The sequence below is a fragment of the Leucopleurus acutus genome (assembly GCF_964270905.1).
Source record: "Leucopleurus acutus genome assembly, chromosome: 2".
Taxonomy (NCBI): domain Eukaryota; kingdom Metazoa; phylum Chordata; class Mammalia; order Artiodactyla; family Delphinidae; genus Leucopleurus; species Leucopleurus acutus.
Window position 1 is genome coordinate 40,364,946 of NC_139143.1, and position 19,173 is coordinate 40,384,118.

A 19,173-nucleotide genomic window follows, 5' to 3' on the forward strand; every position below is an offset into this window, starting at 1 on the left:
ATCATAGACAATCGTGCCCTTTCTTCTCTTGCTTTAAGCACTTACTGTGCAGATCAAATAAGCAGTGAGCCCCCAAGATGGGATTTCAACCTGGGTGGGAAGTGTGAGCAGGTCCTGACTCTCTGGAAATGTAGCTGTAATCCACCACATTGGAGAGCCACCTCCCCACTGCCTCACCTTCCCTGCACTTTTCTGTCCCCACATTCCGCCTCCATCCTAGGAGTCGGCAACTGCAGCAGCAACCCAGGTATCTTAATTTCCCACCACTTTTCCCAGCCTTCACCTCATATTGTCCTTGACACACCAAAAAGAGATAAATACCTCCCTTGGGGTGAAGCTTCGACAATTGGTGTCCCCGAGACCCCAAGAAGGGAAGCTCTTTCTGGAGGAGGCTAAGGGTCTGGCTATATGAAGCCAGTGAATCGCAAAATGCTCTCCCAGCCAATGCTTCCAATGAAGCAGCTCTCCAGGGACCTGATGATAGAAAAAGTAAACATCAAGTTTTCTAAGTAATCAGCTGAGGCGGCAGGCACTTTCGATGGGCTGTTACTTAACACTTAGCTACAAGTGTGTTGCAGTTTTTTAACTGAGGAGAATTATTAGAGGTGATGGTCTTACTTGAGTGGGTCTTCTGGGATGACATGGACAGGGGACATTTGGGTTTCCTCACGTACTTTGTGTGATGACCATACAGCCTTCAACTCTCTCCTGAGTGTGATATACATGGAGAAGCTGAAAAAAGACACTGCCGGTGTTCACACGGACAGTGACTTTAGGTCTTACATAAAATCTTTATTCTGCCTTACCTTTGCAGTGTGATCCCAGGCCAGACTTTTCCCTCTCCCTCAGAGCATCCTGGCAGCCAAACCAAGGCTGTCTCTTGTGCTAACTCACACGCAGCAAGACTCCATTCCCTTAGCAACCTCCTAGACAAGATGACCCAGGGAAGGACTGTCACTGCTCAGAGGACACATCCCACACCCCTCACATTTGGGAACGTAACAGCAGGGGAGTGAGGGGCATTAGAAGAAAGGCAATTGTTAGGAGGAGGAATGAAAGAGTCTGACGCTTTTCATTCCTTTTCCTCTGTTAATTTGGCCTGTTTTCCAAACATGGGTCAAACAATCTCCCTCCCAGAAGCAGCAGCAGCAGAAGGAAATGTTATTAAAAACGGGTCCGTTAGTGGGCATGGTGTGTGGATGAAGTCTTTGGGAGTCTTGGCTGCTAAATAAAGACTTTATTGTTGTCATTCCTCCTTTCCCAAGCTCCCTCCCTCTCGTCTCCTCCCTCCCTTCTCCCCTCCCTCCCTCCCTTCTCCCCTCCCTTCCTCACTCCTCCCCTCCCTCCTTACAATTTGCCCGGCCCTCCCCCAACCTAACCTCCCCACCCCAATAGGATCCAGTGGAAGAAAAGCCAGGCAAACACAAGCAGGCACACACCACTGAGAGATCAGAACTTCTAGCTGGCTCTCTGCTGCCACAGCTCCACCAGAGGGTGGGGGGAGACGGAGGGAGCCTTGCCGACTAAACCCAGAGCTGAGAGGAGAGGCAGGTTGTGCAGGTAAGTCCAGTCTGGAGATGGGGAGGAAGGCTCCTGCCTCCAGCCAGTTTCTTCCTGCTCTATCCAAGCTAGTTTATTGATCTAGTCTGTATCCTCTCCTTCCTTCCTTCCTTCCTCCCTCCCTCCCTCCCTTCCTTCCTTCCATCCTTCTTTCCTTCCTTCCACCAAATTTTTCTCCTTTCGAAGGAGCTCAAATTAGTCTTCCTCATTTCTTCTCCACCCTCTTCCTTCTCTGCATCATTCTGTACCCATGTATTTGCTTGTTGCAAAAGCTGAACTTTCTTGGTACAGATGTTTGTTGTAGCGCAGAGTTATGCTGCACACAGTATTTCTACAGATCAAGTTCCCATAGAAACCCTACTCTAGAACCCATTTCTCTGCACCTTTCACGTTTTGTCACACACTGTCACAGGCACACACACGTGTCTCACAGAGGCTGCACTCTCACTCCACATGCACACCCACGAATACGCACCCAATATGAAGGCATCCTGTCCATTCACCTCCACTCTTCTGCATTTGACATGCAGGGCTAGAGCACATAGTGATGAGACACTGGCAGGGACACACACAGGCACGTGCACACACGCTGCATCTTGTCTCTTGCCCTCTCACACGCCTCCCCAGCTGTAAGAGAAAAGAGAAAGTGTGTTTCCCCACTGAGATGGCAGAGCCAAAAGAAATCATGTGTCCTGAGTCCAGGCGGAGTAGGAAGGGCATGAACAACTGCAGGAGCTGGAAGGATTTCTTCGTTCTTCAGAACATAATTGAGTGGGAGAGAGAAAAGCAGGTTTCCAACCTGCACAGTGTCTTCCTAGTAGCTCTGACTTTGGAGGTACTAATTCCCAGCTATGGGGGCAATTCATTTCTTTTTTCTGCAGGCAACTAGAAAAGATTTCTCTTTAAAGCCACTTCAAAATTATCCCACATTGGTAAGGGGTCCCTGTGGGAGAGGAAACAAGACAGTAGTTCCTTAATCAGTCAGGGAGGGGAAAACTGAAGTGGCCAACCGAATGGGGCTTGTTTCCAAATAGGGTGGTCCCTCTCCATCTCCCCAACTCATTCCTCTGTGACGACACAGAGTGCTATCCCAAGGCAGGCAGGGCATGGGCAAGAGCAGAGTCTCCAAATATGGGTGCTCTTCCAGACGCCCTGCGTGCAGGGGAGGGGGAGAGAGGTGCTTACTAAAAATGTAGATGTCTGGACCCCTTGCTCCAGACCCACTGGATCAAGACCCAGGAATCTATTGTTGTCTCAGAACTTGAGGGTCAGCTAGGGCTTGAGAACCTGAACCAGGGGCCTGAGGAGACCTGTGTGGAATTGAAGACCCCAGGCAGTTAGCTGCGCAGAAGGGCTGTGTGGCTTCCTGGACAAGGACTGTCTGACGGAGGAGCTCCCGAGGGTCCCAAGTGGGTCACCCTCTTTTGCGGAGTAGAAAAAGCACCTGAGGGAACAGGGAAGACCTCCTGTGAACTCTCACCCTCCTTCTCCTTGTAAGCACTGACAGGTATGTCGTGGGGGTACATTCCAGAAAGAAAGTTCCCCCAAGGTAGCTCCAAAGAGTTTATGTTTCCTCTTACCTGCTAATCTGCCTTCCCTGGGCCCCCAGGGGCATGCGTGGGGCTCGCCTCCATCCCTTCTAGATGCCCCCCTCCCCTGCCCAACAGTTGTCTGTTCTGACGGGCTCACACAGAGGATGGGCTGAACACTCCCCTTTCGCCTTCCTGGGAGAGGGGGCGGCAGCCCTATTTATTGGGCCTGTGGGAGAAGCTGGAAGGGGCAGAAAGGCCAGGTGCAACAGGTTGGGATGGGAAGTCATGGGTCACAGTGGGACTCCACAGCCTGCTGAGGACAGGAGGTCAGCATCCCCTCACCTGCTTCAGAAATGCTAGGGGTGGGGGTTACTGAATTGGAGGGACAGAGTAAACATTCCCCGAACGGCTGGGCCATCTGTGTTCTCTCTAATTTGTTGGTTCTGAGACCCAAGTGTGGTCTCACAGGCCCCAAAGAGGAGGAAATTGCTCTGTGTAGGAAGGTTGGGAGAAATCCATGTGCCCACCTGCATAGATCAGCCTTTCGGTGGAGGGCAGGGCTGTCCTCTGGCCAAGCTGGAGGGAAAGAGACCACATTACTTTGAAATAATGTCAATAGCTTAACATTCACTGAGCCTCACTTTTCACACATTTCCTCACTTAACCTTCAAAATAATCTGATAAGATGTTAGTATGCCCATTTTACAGATGAGGAAACTGAAGCTTAGTAGAGGTAAGAGATTTCTCAAGAGTACCCAGCTAAACAGCTGATGAGTTGCAGGGTTGAGACCACATTTACAAGCACCCAGTGCATCAGACAGATTCTTTTATGCTTTTTTCAGGGCTTGGAGATGTTAGGGGATGGAGGCAGAGAGAAGGATACGGTGAGGTGACAGGCTGTCAGAGGACTAGAGCCATTCTCACGCTTGTTTCTTCCCCAGGCCCTTGGAATGGAAAACTTGCTCTTCTGGACTAGTGGCCTGAGGCCAAAAAAACACTGTGTTTACACTTTGCCTGGTGGTAGACACTGGGGAGACAGATTGTCTCTCCATAATAGTGTTATATTGATTTTTAGCACTTTCTGATCTGTAGCACATTTTAAAGTTGCTTATCACACTTCTGAAAACAACTGGATGAAGAAGATAGGGATAAGGAAAACTTCGTTATCTCCATTTTACAGATAAGGAAACTGAGGCGAGAACAGGGTCACGTCACTAGGTCGAGGTAGACGGGCTGTGACCCCACATCCTCTGTCTAATACGCACCATGATGCACTCCCTGCCTCTGCCCCAATCAGGCTCACCCTTACTCTGATTTCACTCCCCAGGAAAGGGACAGTGCATCAGTGATATGCTGAATTTACCATGCCTCCATGTCAACCCTTTCCTTACCTCAGAACCCCACAAGCCCTACTTGGAGGCCTTGGAAGAGTCTCAGGCAGCCTGGCTGGGCCTGCCTCTCTCCTCTGCTAACAGCTGGTCAGAGACCACCTGATTCACCTAGCTTCCAACTCTCTTCTGGGCTTCAGGAAGAGGTAAAGGGAACAGGATAGCTTTCAGAAGTCTGAGTTTAGGACAGAAGGAAGGGAATAAAGAAAGAAGGTCATCCCAATGTCCATGGGTGTGTCCAGGGGCAACCCCATCCTCCGTGGTAGGGTCACTGGCTGTGTTAAGCCATGGAGGCTCAGGGGTGACAAGCTAGATGGGAGATCTGACAAGAAAGAAGAACACCAGGAAGTAGCGTGGAGTCATCCTTCTTTAACCCGGGGAGACACACCCAACATCACTCCCAGCCCAGCCCCAACCCGAGACTCTCTCCATACAAAGCCAATTACCCGTAAACCTGCCCTAATGACTTGGCAAACCCATGTGGACCTCAACCCTGCCCCCAGTCCTGAGGCTAAACACTGCAAGGATCCTGGGAGTTTGAACCTTAAATGAATGAATTTATGAGCTAAGCAGGGACAGGGCTATCTCATTTTAAAAATCAGAGTCTCTCGGACTTCCCTGGTGGTCCAGAGGTTGAGACTGTGCTTCCAGTGCAGAGGGCATGGGCTCAATCCCTGGTTGGGGAACTAAGATCCCACATGCCACACAGCACGGCCTAAAAAAAATAAACAAATAGGTCAGAGTCTCTCTAGAGAATATGCCCTTTTATAAACAAATAAATGAATAAACGAAATCACTGCCATCTGTAGAGATTTTATGCTCTACAACATGCCTTAACGTGTGTGATCCTCACACAGTTGAGGAGCCTGGGGCCTGAGGAAGAGGGTCAGAGCCAGGATTCAAGCCCAAATCTCTAATACTTGGAACTGAAATTTGAATTTAAAACTCTCTTAGAAAATGTTCTTAGGGCTTCCCTGGTGGCACAGTGGTTAAGAATCCACCTGCCAGTGCAGGGGACATGGGTTCGAGCCCTGGTCCGGGAAGATCCCACATGCCGCGGAGCAACTAAGCCCATGAGCCACAACTACTGAGCCCGCGTGCCTAGAGCCCGTGCTCCGCAACAAGAGAAGCCACCGCAATGAGAAGCCCGCGCACCGCAAAGAAGAGCAGCCCCCACGCGCCGCAACTAGAAAAAGCCTGCGTGCAGCAATGAAGACCAACACAGCCAAAAGATAAATAAATAAATTTATTAAAAAGAAAAAAAGAAAATGTTCTTAAATGAGGGAGTGAATTTTGGGTCAGTCAAAGCAATTGCTTTCCCCCCACAAACGAGCAGCTTTTTGAGAACCGATGCTGGTGAACAGGCTGCAGGAGGAGGTGAGTGGTTCTAGGTGGTCCACATGTGTTCACTGAGCAAGCAGTGAGCACAGCCTGGCAGAAAGCTGGGAGGCGTGCTTGCAAAGGCATACAAAATTTAAAACTCACACACACTTACGAGCCAGCCTAAGGCACTGTTATGACCGGACAGAAGGTTCTGGAAGACAGGAACATAAGAAGGTGTGACTCTGGGCTTTGTGAGGAAGACTGTGGCTCCCCTTGGAGTCCAAGGACCTCCAGTCTGTCACAAATTCTGGTTTGGAGACTTAGACTCTGGGGGCTGCCCAGACTCCAGCAGGACGGGGCACTGCCTGATGAGAAAAGCCTTAGAAATGAGCACTATTTCCTAAAGAAGGAAGTGTGTGCGCGTGCAAACACACACACACACACACACACACACAGACACACACAGAATGGTTCAGCCACAGGCTAAGAGAAGGAGAATTGAACAGATCCAGTTTCTCCACAGAACAGGCCCAGGAGCTTCTCCGTGGGAACCTCCTCTCATCTCTGAGAGGAGCTTGGCCAGCCCCAGGGGTCTAGAGTGTAGAAGGGTCAGAGGACCCATGGGAAGATAAGAGAAGTTCCCAAAAGGTCTGGCATAGGAGGTGGGGATGAGGAAGTCCTGTGTTCACGTGGATGGAAGGAGTGGAGGGCAGGCCTGCCAGGCGGAGCTGTGACTAACCCGTGATTCTGTCACCCCTGACAATGAGGCCAAGTGCTGCCCAGGCCCTGAACCACCAAGAAACACCCCTGAGCGAGGGCCAGCTGCCTGAGTCACAGTGCCTCACAGAGCAGGCTTCCACTCTGGACGAGCTTTTCTTGCTTCCCTCAGGGCCCAGCACCAGGTAGATGCTCTTGGTGACAAAGGCAATGAAGGGATAGAGGGCCCAGCCAGCCTGGGAAGCCTCCCCAGGGCAGGGCTTCTCACACCATGAGAGATCTCTTGCTTATTGTCAGGCTTCTGGGCGATCAGGAAATAAAAAACGCCAAAGCAAAAAAATTCAAGGTCACAAAAATTGGAGCTCTTAAAAATGTTTGATTTTAGTACACTAATGTTTTAACCACCTGTTTAAAATCTATGTGCAATATGGTTGTGTTATTTTCAAGAAAATTACAGGACTTGTAACATATTAATTCATGGTTCACCAGTTACAAGTGGTGTGGGGTCCGGCAACAAGACTCAAGTTTGGTTTTACAATGAATGTCTTTTCTTCTCAGTCCTTTTGGTGTATCCCCAAAACTGTTACATCCTCAACTGGAGATAAAGACAAGAATCTAACTGCAAGGTCCTTTGTGATGGGAGGCCCAGGGGACATGGTACTCCGGGACCCCTTGGAGAGGTCTGCCTGGGAAGAGACCACCTTAGAGGGAGGTGAAGAAGCAACAGAAGCTGCAGGGCAGTCTCCTCCCTCCTCCGTCCTCATCTGCCTTCCGCCTTCTTCCTCTCCTTCCTTCCCATACTCAGTATCCTCTATGAGGATTCACTCATGCACACAGATGACAGGGGAGCGTGCGTTTGCTTATGTGTGTGGTACGGGGAGAGGAGTGGTGTGTATGTGAGAGTGTGCAGGCTGGGTGTCCAGGGGGTATGTGTGAAAGGTGTGGGGAGATGCCCTCTGCCCCTCCAGGGTGGGCTCTGCCCTCTTTCCTGTCTCTTGTCGCATTCAGCTCCTCCCGAGCATCGGACTCAGGACTAAGCAGCTGGTGAAGGGCTTCTATCGTCTTCCTTTGAGCAAAGCCAGCAGGAAGCCGGCACTGGGTCACACAAGGAAAGATGTGGGCTCCAAGGAAAGAGAGGGGAAGCCTGGAACAGAGGCTTCACAGGGTCCAGATGCAGCTGGGGATACACTCCAGCCCACTCTCTTGCAGGGCACCCCAAGAAACCTGCATCTCCAATGTGTCCCAGACCCCAGGAAGGAGAGGGACAGACCACCACAACTGTGAAGCAGCAGCAAGGAGGGCCATTGGGAGCAATGAGGAAACAGAGACCCCAGAGGGAGACCAGAGGGGCTGTCACAGGGATGATGGCCCTGGGAGGGGAAAGTACAGGTAACCCAGCCAGGCCAGGGGAACAAGTCTATGGGAGAAGCCAATTTCCATCTGCAGACTTGGGTCTACTGCAATTTCCCCAGCTTAATTCAACTCAAAGTACATGACCCTGTCTGAGGTGTCATCAGGACCAAGGGGAAGGGCAACCCGAAAACACCCTTTAGCAACCTATTCCACTATGTCTCTGAGGCAGGAAGTTCTTCTTTATATCCCACCTCAATCCCACCAACTCCAATGGATATGGAAAGCAGCAATACCAGGTCAGAAGAAATGACCCCCACAGCCTTTTTTTAAATTGAAGTATAGTTGATGTACAATATTATATAAGTTACAGGTGTACAATACAGTGATTCACAATTTTTAAAGGTTACACTCCATTTCTAGTTATTATAAAATATTGGCTATATTCTGCGTGTTGTACAATATATCCTAGTTTATTTTATACATAATAGTTTATACCTCTTAATCCCCTACCTCTGTATTGCCCCTTCCTGCTTCTCTCTCCCCACTAGTAACCACTAGTTTGTTCTATATACCTATGAGTCTGCTTCCTTTTTGTTATATTCACTAGTTTGTTGTATTCCCCATAGCTTTCAGTTCCTTCCTTGTTTATTTCCCCAGGAGCCTCCACATCTGGGGAGAAATTCTTGGTGTGTATCCTGCTGGCAAAGACCAGCATTCTCTGAGCTGAGCGCTGGGGGTGAGGGGTGATCAAGGTCAGACACAAGGGTATCTGCAGCACTTCCTTCCCAAGAGCGCTGTGAGCCCATGGAGACCTGGGGGTTTGTCCTGGGTCTGCTGTTACATAGCTTCCTGGCCTTCACAAGCGACTTCTTTCCTCCAGTACTCAATTTTTATAACTAGTCAAGTCTGGACTTGATTGGTGGATTTCAAAACATTTTTAGCAATGCAACTTTTTTTTCAAATGAATGCTTTGGCTAAACCTCAATATACATAACAGATTAAAAAAACACAGAGCTGCTCAGGTTGGCACAGGGTGGGTTGGGGGTACCCCAGGGCCACCCCCTTGGTCTCCCTCTCTCAGGAGGACTCCACAGAAATGGGGGCACAGTTTGAAAACCACCGAGTTATGGGATCCGTAAGGAGCCTGCAGATGTAACACCCCAGGACTCTATGGCTCACATATTCTAACATCCGTCCTATAAGGGGAGTATAAGTGGAGGGATGATTTTCTCATGGTGCAGATGGGGACACCGAGGGCTAGAGAGGTTAAGGGTCTTCTCCAGGAAACCCCGGGACTCCTGATTCACAGCCCAATGTGCTTTCTGCCAGGATGGCTCACACCCTCCAGAGCAGGCTTAACACATTCAGCGGCTAGGCCTCTGGGAGAGGGTCCAGACCCTCCAGCCCTTGTTACTTTCTCACCTGCTGGATACAGGCAAACAAGGAGATGCTTCCACAGGTCCCTCCCACAGCTGCCCCTGGAGCCCATCCTGACCAACTCTAGCTGCAAAGACATGTCCTCTCATTACTGAGGTCCAGCAGGCTGATGACTTCCTGTATTCCTCCCCACAGGGGCGTCACCTGGATCATGAGGTCATCCCTCTGCTGGCTCCTCCCACTTCTCCTCATCTTGGCCTCAGAGGTCCAAGGCCAGCCAACAAGACGACCAAGACCCAGACCAAGGCTCCAGCCCAGACCCAGACTCAGGCCCACACCCAGCTTTCCTCAGCCCCATGAGCCATTGGAGCCTACAGACCTGCCTCCTCCCCTCCCACCAGGCCCTCCATCTATCTTTCCTGACTGTCCCCGGGAGTGCTATTGCCCCCCTGATTTCCCGTCTGCCCTCTACTGTGACAGCCGCAATCTTCGAAAGGTCCCTCTCATCCCATCCCGCATCCATTACCTCTATCTCCAGAACAACTTCATAACCGAGCTCCCAGTGGAGTCCTTCAAGAATGCCACGGGCCTGAGGTGGATCAACCTGGACAACAACCGAATTCGCAAGGTGGACCAGAAAGTGCTAGAGAAATTACCCAGCCTGGTGTTCCTCTACATGGAAAAGAACCACCTTGAAGAGGTGCCCTCGGCTCTGCCCCAGAACTTAGAGCAGCTGAGGCTAAGCCAGAACCATATCTCCAGAATCCCACCCGGCGTCTTCAGCAAGCTGGAGAAACTGCTGCTCCTGGATCTCCAACACAACAGGCTAAGCGACGGCGTCTTCAAGCCCGACACCTTCCAGGGCCTTAAAAACCTCATGCAGCTCAACCTGGCTCACAACATCTTGAGAAAGATGCCACCCAAGATCCCTGTGGCCATTCACCAGCTCTACCTGGACAGCAACAAAATCGAGACCATCCCCAGCGGATACTTCAAGGGCTTCCCCAACCTGGCCTTCATTCGCCTCAACTACAACAAGCTCTCAGACAGGGGCCTCCCCAGGAACTCCTTTAACATCTCCAACCTCCTCGTGCTCCACCTGTCGCACAACAAGATCAGCAATGTGCCTGCCATCAGCAACAAGCTGGAGCACCTGTACCTCAACAACAACAGCATCGAGCGTGAGTGGGGGCAGGGCTGGGGTGCAGCCACTGGGAGGGAAGCTGGAGTCTCTTCTGCCTCAACACTTTCTCATGAGCCTCACGGTGGGGGGTGCAAAACGCACCCAATGGGGCCCTGGTCTTCAAACCTTGGTCTTTCCACTTACTATCTATGTGACCTTAAAAGGATATCCGACCTCTCTGGGAAGTTTCCTCATTTGTAAAATGAGAATGGCACAAAGTTGACGTGAAGATTTAATCGTTTAATATGGATAAAGTGCCCAGAATACCATGCTTGGAGGGTAATAGCTTTTCTCCCTCCACCCCTTCCCATCAGCCCCAGCTCCTTTGCCCTCCAGATCTATAGGTAAGGTAGACATGGAATATAGGCCTGGACATTCTCCTAAAAGCAGAATGGTGACATTTAAATGTTGACTCTGAAATGTCCTGGGCCTGTCCACTGCAGAAACTGGCAGCTGTGAGGAAAGAGGCTTCTTCCCAAGCCTACGCCTAGGTTTTAAAGAGTCTGTAAAAAGCATACACAGAGAGGCAACTGTATACTCAGCGTATATACAACTGGTAAACACGTGCAGCCAGAAGGACATGTCCGTATGCAGGTGCTTTCTGAATCTATCTGGAAGGCTGGAAGATTTACGCATATAAGATAGTACACTTAAGGCAGAATTTGCCTAAGCTACATTTACAGGGTCCCGGGCTTGGGATAAAAGATTGCAGGCCAGAAAAGAGGCTCGAAGTCACAGTTTTACTTCAATCAAAAATGTCAGGTCTGAGTAGAGCAGCAGCAGAACAGTTTGAAAACAAAAGAGAAAATATTATCTGGTCCGTGGACAAAATCAAGCTACGTTCACACAAGGAATGCAGCAGCTGTGCAGATAAAGGACACCGCGAGGAAAGAGAAGCAGTCCTAAAATAATATTAGGAATCCTTAGTTTTCAAGCCAAAGGATGAGAGGGGGATTTTTGAATTTCTATAATAGTGAAACAAGCAGGTGGGAGAACAGGCTTATTCACTCATCTGAGATAATTACACAAAAGTAGGGGAAGGCTTCTTAAAATCTTGTAAGAAACAAATTCAGGAAAAGGGAAAACTACTGTCTGATTTTACCCTGCAGGTAGCAAACTAATGGAACACATTACCCCCAGGAGGCTGTATAGGCCACAGATCTAGACAGAAATGATACCTTGATTAATCCATGGCTGACAAGTTCCTACCACACTGTGGAAGAACAGGCTGCAGGGGTGGCGGGGCGGGGGGGGCAGTGTATTATCCAGCCTTCTGGGGTTGAAGACAGAAAGGTCACACCCATTCGCACCATTTCACAGATTTGAGAACTGAGCATCAGGGTGGTAAAGTCCAAAGTCACAAAGGTCATGGGAAGAAAATCCATCTGTGTCAGGGCTCTTTCTGCTACTCCAGCGTTGAAGAGAGAAGAAAGGGGAGAGAGGGAAGACGAGGAAGTGGAAGAAGGAGATGAAGAGCAACCACAACAACAACCGACAGAAGATAAAAGAAGCAAGGCTTCGGGAGAATCAAAAGCTCCATTTAGAAGATGCCACACCTCCTGTCATCTAATAAGAGGGGAAGGAGAAAATGGAAACTCATTTTCCGTTTGAAAGCCTACCACAATTTGGCCATAGCTTACCTTTCCAGCTTACCTTCCCCAGAATCGGTAATCAACTTCAGAATCAACAGATTCATCATGTCCTAGGGCTCCATGCCCTTCCCAGGCCCCCTTTCCTCTTCCTGTCGTCCCTTTTCAGTTAATGTAACCACCTTCTGCTCATCCTCGTGCCTCACATTCTGTTCTCAGGAAAACCTCCAGAGTAACCCATCCACCGGCTGGCTTCAGATCTTGCTTCCCCCTATTGTTTCTCCACACTGTAGCCAGATTCATCTTTCTATAGTACAAACGTGATCATAGGACCCTTCCAGGTTAAGCGCTCCAGGACACTATGGTTCATATATCCCACCATCCATCTCATAACAACAGTCCTGCTCAGTGCCATTCCTCAGACTGAAATCAAAGAGCCCATCCTTAGTGAAATATTTGAAGGCCTACCGTAACCGGTGGCCACAACTTACCTCTCCAGCTTAGTCTTCCTAGTACATCACATTGCACAGTTTACTGGTCCCAAACTCTGCCATGAGCTTCTTGGCCTCCACAGTATCATTCAAATAGGTCACAGCATCAGAACACAATCCCCAGGTCTCTACCTGCTGTAATCCTATCTTTGAAGGTTCAGCTGAAAGCTTACTTCCTCTATGACTCTTCTGAGTAAATTTTCAAGAACAATTGTTGATCAATTCCAACTTAATTTGTTTCACAAATGGGTAAGTGGAGCCTGGAGGTTACGGTCGACTCATTCACGGTCACACGTTCCCAAGAACTGGTCAGCCAGTTCCAGAGAGGAAAACTCTAGAGTCCTTACCCCTGTCTACCCTCTTCTTCCTCTTTGTCTTTTACTCCAGCCCTGTCAGGCCTGATCCCCTGCCCATCTCTCCTGCTGACTTCTCCCCTTTTTCTCCATAGAAATCAATGGGACCCAGATTTGCCCCAAAGATCTAGTTGCCTTCCACGACTTCTCCTCGGATCTGGAGAACGTGCCACACCTCCGCTACCTGCGGCTGGATGGAAACTACCTGAAGCCGCCCATCCCGCTGGACCTCATGATGTGCTTCCGCCTGCTGCAATCTGTGATCATCTAGGCCTTACTCTGCCCCTGGAGCTCCTCTGGCCACACTTGAATGCAGTGGCCCAGGTGCCTGTGCCCACCATTTGTTTTCTCTGTCTCCTTTTCTTGCTCTCAGCTTTGCCTTTCTTAACCCACCCTCCTGATGCAAGAGGACAAGCCACGTACTCTGCTGCCCCTGCAGCTTCTAGAGCAAGACTTCCAAAGGCTTGATTTGGTCCACGCAGCTCAAAGACACCCACTGCACATCCAAACTTCTGGCCCCAGAAGCACAGAGGTGTGTCTAAAGACTTCATATTCTCTTCTCTCTCCTCCTCCCCTCATCACTCCTGGGTAAGTCTGGGCTATGAACTGACATCTGGATCTTGTCCTGGCCAAAGCAAGCAGAAGATGGTCAGGGGAAGCCTAGAGGTGAGGTTTGGGAAGTCCTGCTAGAAACTCCTGCATGGTGGGCAGCTCTGGCCCAAAGAGGCTGAGAAACCCGTGTCTCCCTGGCCGAGGATCCCATCTTCCAAAACTGCTGCTCCACCACCCCATTCACTGGCACCAGACAGTGCACCAGCTCTGTGCCAGCCTGTGTTCTCCGGAAAGGAAGTGCAAGGGAACGGCTGAGGGAGGGCAGAGGGTCAGAGATTCACACAAGGGCCTGCATCAGGCTGTCTCTGCATAGGGATGAGATGGGGCCCTCCTTCTCAGCACACAGCCTCCTGGCTGGTCCTCTCTGTTCCAAGAGTAAGAGCAGGGAGGAACATTCCAGGAGAAGAATGGCTCAAAAAACTAGGAATCAGCTGGTGGGAGAGGGGTGGGAGTCATAGACCCAGGCTGGGCCCTGTGTGGGTGCAGATGGATCCTGCTGCCCCCTTGGCCACTCTGGATAAGAGGCCTGATGCCCTGGGAAACACGGCATCCACGGTGGAGTGTACAGAGCCACCAACCCCGCCCCGCCATCTGTTCTCTATCAGTGAGGATGGCCCAGTTCTTTCCACTCCCAGGAAGCAGTTCCTGAGAAACTGCTCAAGAAGGGGTGGAGCACCTGGAAATCTCCCAGAAGCCTCTTCCACTTATGCAGATCAGCCTCCCCTTCTAAGACAGACACAGCAGTGACACCTGGTGGCTGGTCCTGGCCACATCCGGCTCCCGTGTTCCTGCTCCTCTCTCTGGTGTGATTTTCCAAGATCAAGGAGTTGGCCTCAGGTTCCAACTTGGAGAGCCATGGGCGATGTGCATGGTCTCTCTCTCCTCTGGGGTCTAAAGGGCACAAAGGTACAGAGGCCCCAGGGTGGGGGATCTGATTCCCATCATGAGTGAACACAAGTGGGAACCTTCAGGAAGCCAGTTGAGGATACAGTTTGTTCCGATCTGCTCTCTTACCTTATGGGTCCCCTCTGCTCTCAGCTTTCATGTGGTACACCAAGGAGGTGGATAAGATCCCCCTCCAAGGACCCTCTGGCGCTCATGTTCCTGTATGCAGCTCCATCCTTTAGACCGTGTTCTAATGCAGGACGAGTCCTAAATATTATCCCTTTCCCTTGCAATAATTTATTCCCTGTATGGACTCTCCTTCCCCCAGAGTTCCCACCCCACCCTGTCTGGCCCAGGTGAGCAGTGTGTCAGGCCTCTAAGGGAAGCCTGGGTTCCACAGGGCTGACTCAACTTCATCTTCCCCTTAACTCCCTCTAGGGGATGCTGCCCCTCTACAGCCTCTGAGTGTATGTTGGTGGGGGTGGGGGCGTATGTCCTAGAAATGATTAGGATACAGTGCCCACTCCCAAGTTAGGTTGAAAAAAGTTCCAGAGATGTTTAAGAAATTGGATTAAGCTAGGTCCCTAACTTCAAGAAATTCCCATTATACTCTTATTTTTCCCTTTTGCTAATATACAGAATATGGGCCCATTTCATTACAGCCTCCATCCCCCATGCTTGCATACAACTGCTTCATTCTTTGAGGCTGCAGCTGGTTTCTCCAAGGCTCCTGCTTAGAGTCAAGATATTATTGTGTCTGTAAGCAACCTGTTGCTATGGCCTGGATAAGCCCCTTCTGCACCTTATCCCCACCTTGTGCCCTCAGCCCCTCTGATGAGGCCCTCAGGGGAGCACAGCTCCTGGGGCTCCCCGGGGAGGAGGGGTCATTCCCCAGCTCCTGCCAAGCTGAAGTGTTTTGATTCAGCAGCAACAAAATCACCATCATCCTATTGCCGCATCTAGCATATTTCTGCTTCCTCCATTGCTCCCTGTATCTGTAAACCAGAGGAAATTAAATTGGCTTTACAGCACCACCCTCCCACATACAATGTGCTGTTTTCCCTTGGGCTTAAGGAAGCCCCCTCCTCCATATACAAGTTAATTCTCTCAGTGCTGCTGACATATGCACATACAGGTGTGTAGGAAGGTGTGTATGTATGTGTACTCTGTACATATATCTGTTCTTTCTTGAAGACCGTATTAACTTTGTGCAACAACTTTGACATTCCAGCACGCTTCACAGCAGAGAAAATAAAGTTATATGAAAAATACCCTGCTTGAATTTGACAATGTAAACAGATGAGAATAGTACCTTAAAGTCACTTTGCCACCCCTCTCCCCAGGCCTCCCACCTTCCTTGCTCTGAGAAGACTGGTGGAGAAAGGATCCTATCCTTAAGAAGCTCTAGGAAAATGATTCCAAAAGTTTTTCTGGTGAATTTCCCCCAAACTCACAATCGTTACAAAAATAATCCCTAAAGTCAGACAAGTAATCTGACAGCTACATTTGAAGCCCAAATCTCCAAGTTCTTTTTAACCCACACATACCAAATTGTTGAGGTCTCCCAAATGCTCAGTACTGAAAGACACAAAACAGACACCATTCCTGACCAGGAAAAGCTAACAGACTAGTTGAGGACAGGTAGTGTAAGATACACAAAACAATGGCAGAGGTGTATCAAGGGCAGTGAGCAAAGGGCCAGCCACATCATCTGGAATGGTCTACATGCTATGCAGATGTTCACAGAAGGGCTAAAACAGGGTACCCTGGAATCTCTCTTCAGGTGGAAGGTTTGTTCCAGAGCCAACCCCGTGATCCTCCCGGACTACACCATCTTCTTTTGAATGAAAACTGCCGGATGCTGTCCCACCCCTCCCACCCTGCCCCCTAATTTCCTGCTTCAGTTCAATTCAGCAAGTTTTCAGCATCTATCAACCACGTGCAAGGTTCCCAGCTAAGAATTCAAGGATAAGTAATATATACCCCACGCCACTGAGGAATTCATAAAGGGAAAAATCCATGAATTAGTAATTGCATGTCTTAAGTGTTTGCAATAATGTTGGGTACAGAAAGCATAGTGGAGAGGGCCTCTGCTTCTGCCTGGGAGAAACCAGAATGGCTCCTATCATTTAAGCTGGATCTTAAGGTTTGAATCAGATTTTGCCAGGTGGGAGAAGGAGGAAAAAGCACATAAACAGGAAAGAAGGGAAGCAGCATGAGAAAGAGATTGGAAGACATGGAGTCTACCCTGTATGAGGGGTGTGTGTGTGTGTGCCTGAGAGAGGAAGAGAAATGAGTTCCAGCCGTGCAGTTATGTAGCTACAAGCCCTCAGCAGGGAATATACCCTTGCTGTCCAAAAAGCAGGAGGGTTCCTGAAACGTCCACCCCTGCCGCCCTCTCTGCCCACGAACAGGGAAGCAACAGGGTCAGCTGGCCAGACTTCTGTCCCCAGGGCCTGCCACCTCCGTTCCATCATCATGCCCTCCTGCTTCTCCTAATGAGATTCGGATTAGACCAGCTCCGGCACCTCCCGCCACCTTTTCCGGGCTCTCTGGGGGCTGAGCTGCCTGGAACAACAGCATGATCGTTAGACGGTTCCCACGTAGGTCTCACACACACACACACACACACACACACACACACACATCCCATGGACCCTCCCTGAAATCCATGGTAACCAGAATGTGTGCCGGTGTGTTTGTGAAACCGAGAGCAGAAGCTGGGAGAGGGTCTAAGACGTGCAGCCTAAATCAGAAGGTGCTCCACTGGGGGCCGGGGGCCGGGGGCGGGGGTGGGGGGGCGGTCCGGGGTGGGGGAGCCGGCGCATGCGTGGCGTGACCGCAAATCTGGCCAAGCTGGCCGAGTGCGTGGGAGAATACCGATTGCAGGGGGCACAGCGATAAGAGCCCAGAGAGCAGGAGGGCTGGCGGGTGTGCGTCACCGAGAAAGCGGGGAAGGAGAGTGGGAGCAGACTGCAGGGGGGAATGAATGAACAGTCACATCTGCATTCTTCGCAGGGAATAAATGGTGGGGGGTGGGGACGGGTGACGCCCAGGCTGACTGGGGGGCGGGGCGGGGGCTCGGGTTTCTGGCTGCAGAGCCTAGGCTGTAGAGAGAAAGTAGAGGACAGCCCGCCACATATGCATTCTGCTTCCCGGGCACCTTCCTGGCTCCAGGGGCTCCCTCCCTCCACCAGCAGAGCCCTGCGTGTCTCTCCACACGCGGGGGGCTGTCTGGGGCACAGGAACAAGTGTTGCTCTGGTGACAAGGTTCTTGAGCTGGGGAAGCCCCCTCCACACCAGCTGGTGCCCAGGAGCACTGCAGGCTGAGCACTGCCCCTGGGGCCAGGCTGTTAGCTCTGACCCTTCACCTGCTGTGCCAGGGCAGAGATGAGTTCTGCCAAGGCCATCTCTTCTGAGGGCACGGAGATACATGGCCTCAGGACCTCAGGGGTGAGGCAAAGAAGGGGAGGGTCATATGAATAAAGGAGAACTCTCTGGCCTGAGAATCAGGAAATCTAGGACCTGGCCCTGGCTCTGTGTGACCTTGGGCAAGTCACCTCACCTTGCTGGGCCTCGGTTTCCCCACATGCACTATGAAAGTTTTGGATTAAATGATCCTAAGGAGAACTATGCAGCTGGGATTCGGTATCGGGTTAGTGGGAGGAAGTATGGAGGAGCCTCACCTATGAACCTGGGCAAACATGTATGCAGGCTGGCAGACTCCTGGGGACAATGTCTTAGCCCCTTACCCGTGCCTTCAGCAAGGACTTGCCCTGCAGCAACCTAAGGCACCAGGGAAAGGAGAGTCTCTCCTGACACATGCATCTTTGGTAGGGGACCATGGAGTGGGGGGGAGTCTCCTCGGCCCCTTGAGGACCCCACACAATGCCTCCTGGTGTTTATGATCAGGAAGGTTTTTTCTAGGGCTCAGTCTTATAGATTTGGGAGAATTTCCTATATCTTCCTCCCCATCACCGTCAGAGAGCTTGAAGTTGGCTATCAAATCCTGCTCCATCCCCCATTCACCTTCTCTTTGAATCTCTTTCCCTGTGGTGATCTTTATTCAGTTATGGTCCTGTATTAGAGGTCCAGGTGGCGGGTAGTGGTGCTGGTCGGAGTACCTCAGCTGAGCCTCTTTTAATCTTTGGATTGCATCTATGAAACCAAAGGCTTATCACTCGCTGGCTGGAGAAAAAAGCTGGAAAGCCAAGCCCCATCCCTCCACATACCCCCACTGCTGCCTTCTCTTCTTGGAGAGTACAGAATCTGAGGGGTTGGTCTCCCCTCAGGAGGTGGGAACCACCTGCCCCCTCAAAGACGGTGGGCCAGAAAGAGAGAGATGTAGCAGACAGAGAAAGAGAGGAAAAGATGAGGGGAGGTGGGGGCTGAGAGTAGAAGAGGTGGAGGGAGGGAGAAAAAAAATCTTTCAAACCAAGCAAAGGAGTGGGATGAGGGACCCGCTGAGGAAGGAGGAGAAGAAACAGCTGGACATCAGGAAAAAGAGAAGTCTGATTGGCTACACGCCTGCCTTGGCTGGCTCCCCTGCCTTCCCCAGGCGACAGTCTACCCAGACCCCTCCGTGGGTCATGACTTCTCCATCAGAGTCCCCACCTCTCTGGAAGCTGTGAGCCTCCGTTTGGAACCAAAAGAGTCTCCAGGGGTAAGGTTCAAGGCTTTGAGGGGTTAGGCCCATTGGTATGCAAATGAGGGAGAGTGCTTGTGGGGAGGAGAGCACAGGGGTGCAGTGAGGTGGGGTGTCTGGGTTGAGACAGGGGATTGAGGTTGGAGGGAGGCAGTAAACTGTCTT

At 50.8% G+C, this 19,173-nt stretch overlaps 1 protein-coding gene across 1 annotated transcript; it reads left to right on the top strand.

Annotated features, from left to right (window-relative positions):
• Positions 1–1,443: 1,443 nt before the first annotated feature.
• Positions 1,444–15,605, top strand: PRELP (proline and arginine rich end leucine rich repeat protein). The gene is made up of 3 exons (XM_082832580.1): positions 1,444–1,560; positions 9,446–10,431; positions 12,962–15,605. Exons 2-3 carry the CDS (start codon positions 9,462–9,464, stop codon positions 13,135–13,137), a joined length of 1,146 nt encoding a protein of 381 aa, XP_082688706.1. The 5' UTR covers positions 1,444–1,560; positions 9,446–9,461; the 3' UTR covers positions 13,138–15,605.
• Positions 15,606–19,173: the final 3,568 nt, after the last annotated feature.

What these genes read in the sequence shown, in the direction of transcription:
- PRELP (XM_082832580.1), top strand. Translation starts at nt 9,462, where the DNA reads ATGAGGTCATCCCTCTGCTGGCTCCTCCCACTTCTCCTCATCTTGGCC. An exon ending in CAACAACAACAGCATCGAGC is followed by an intron (nt 10,432 to 12,961) that starts GTGAGTGGGGGC and finishes TTTTCTCCATAG; the next exon opens with AAATCAATGGGACCCAGATT.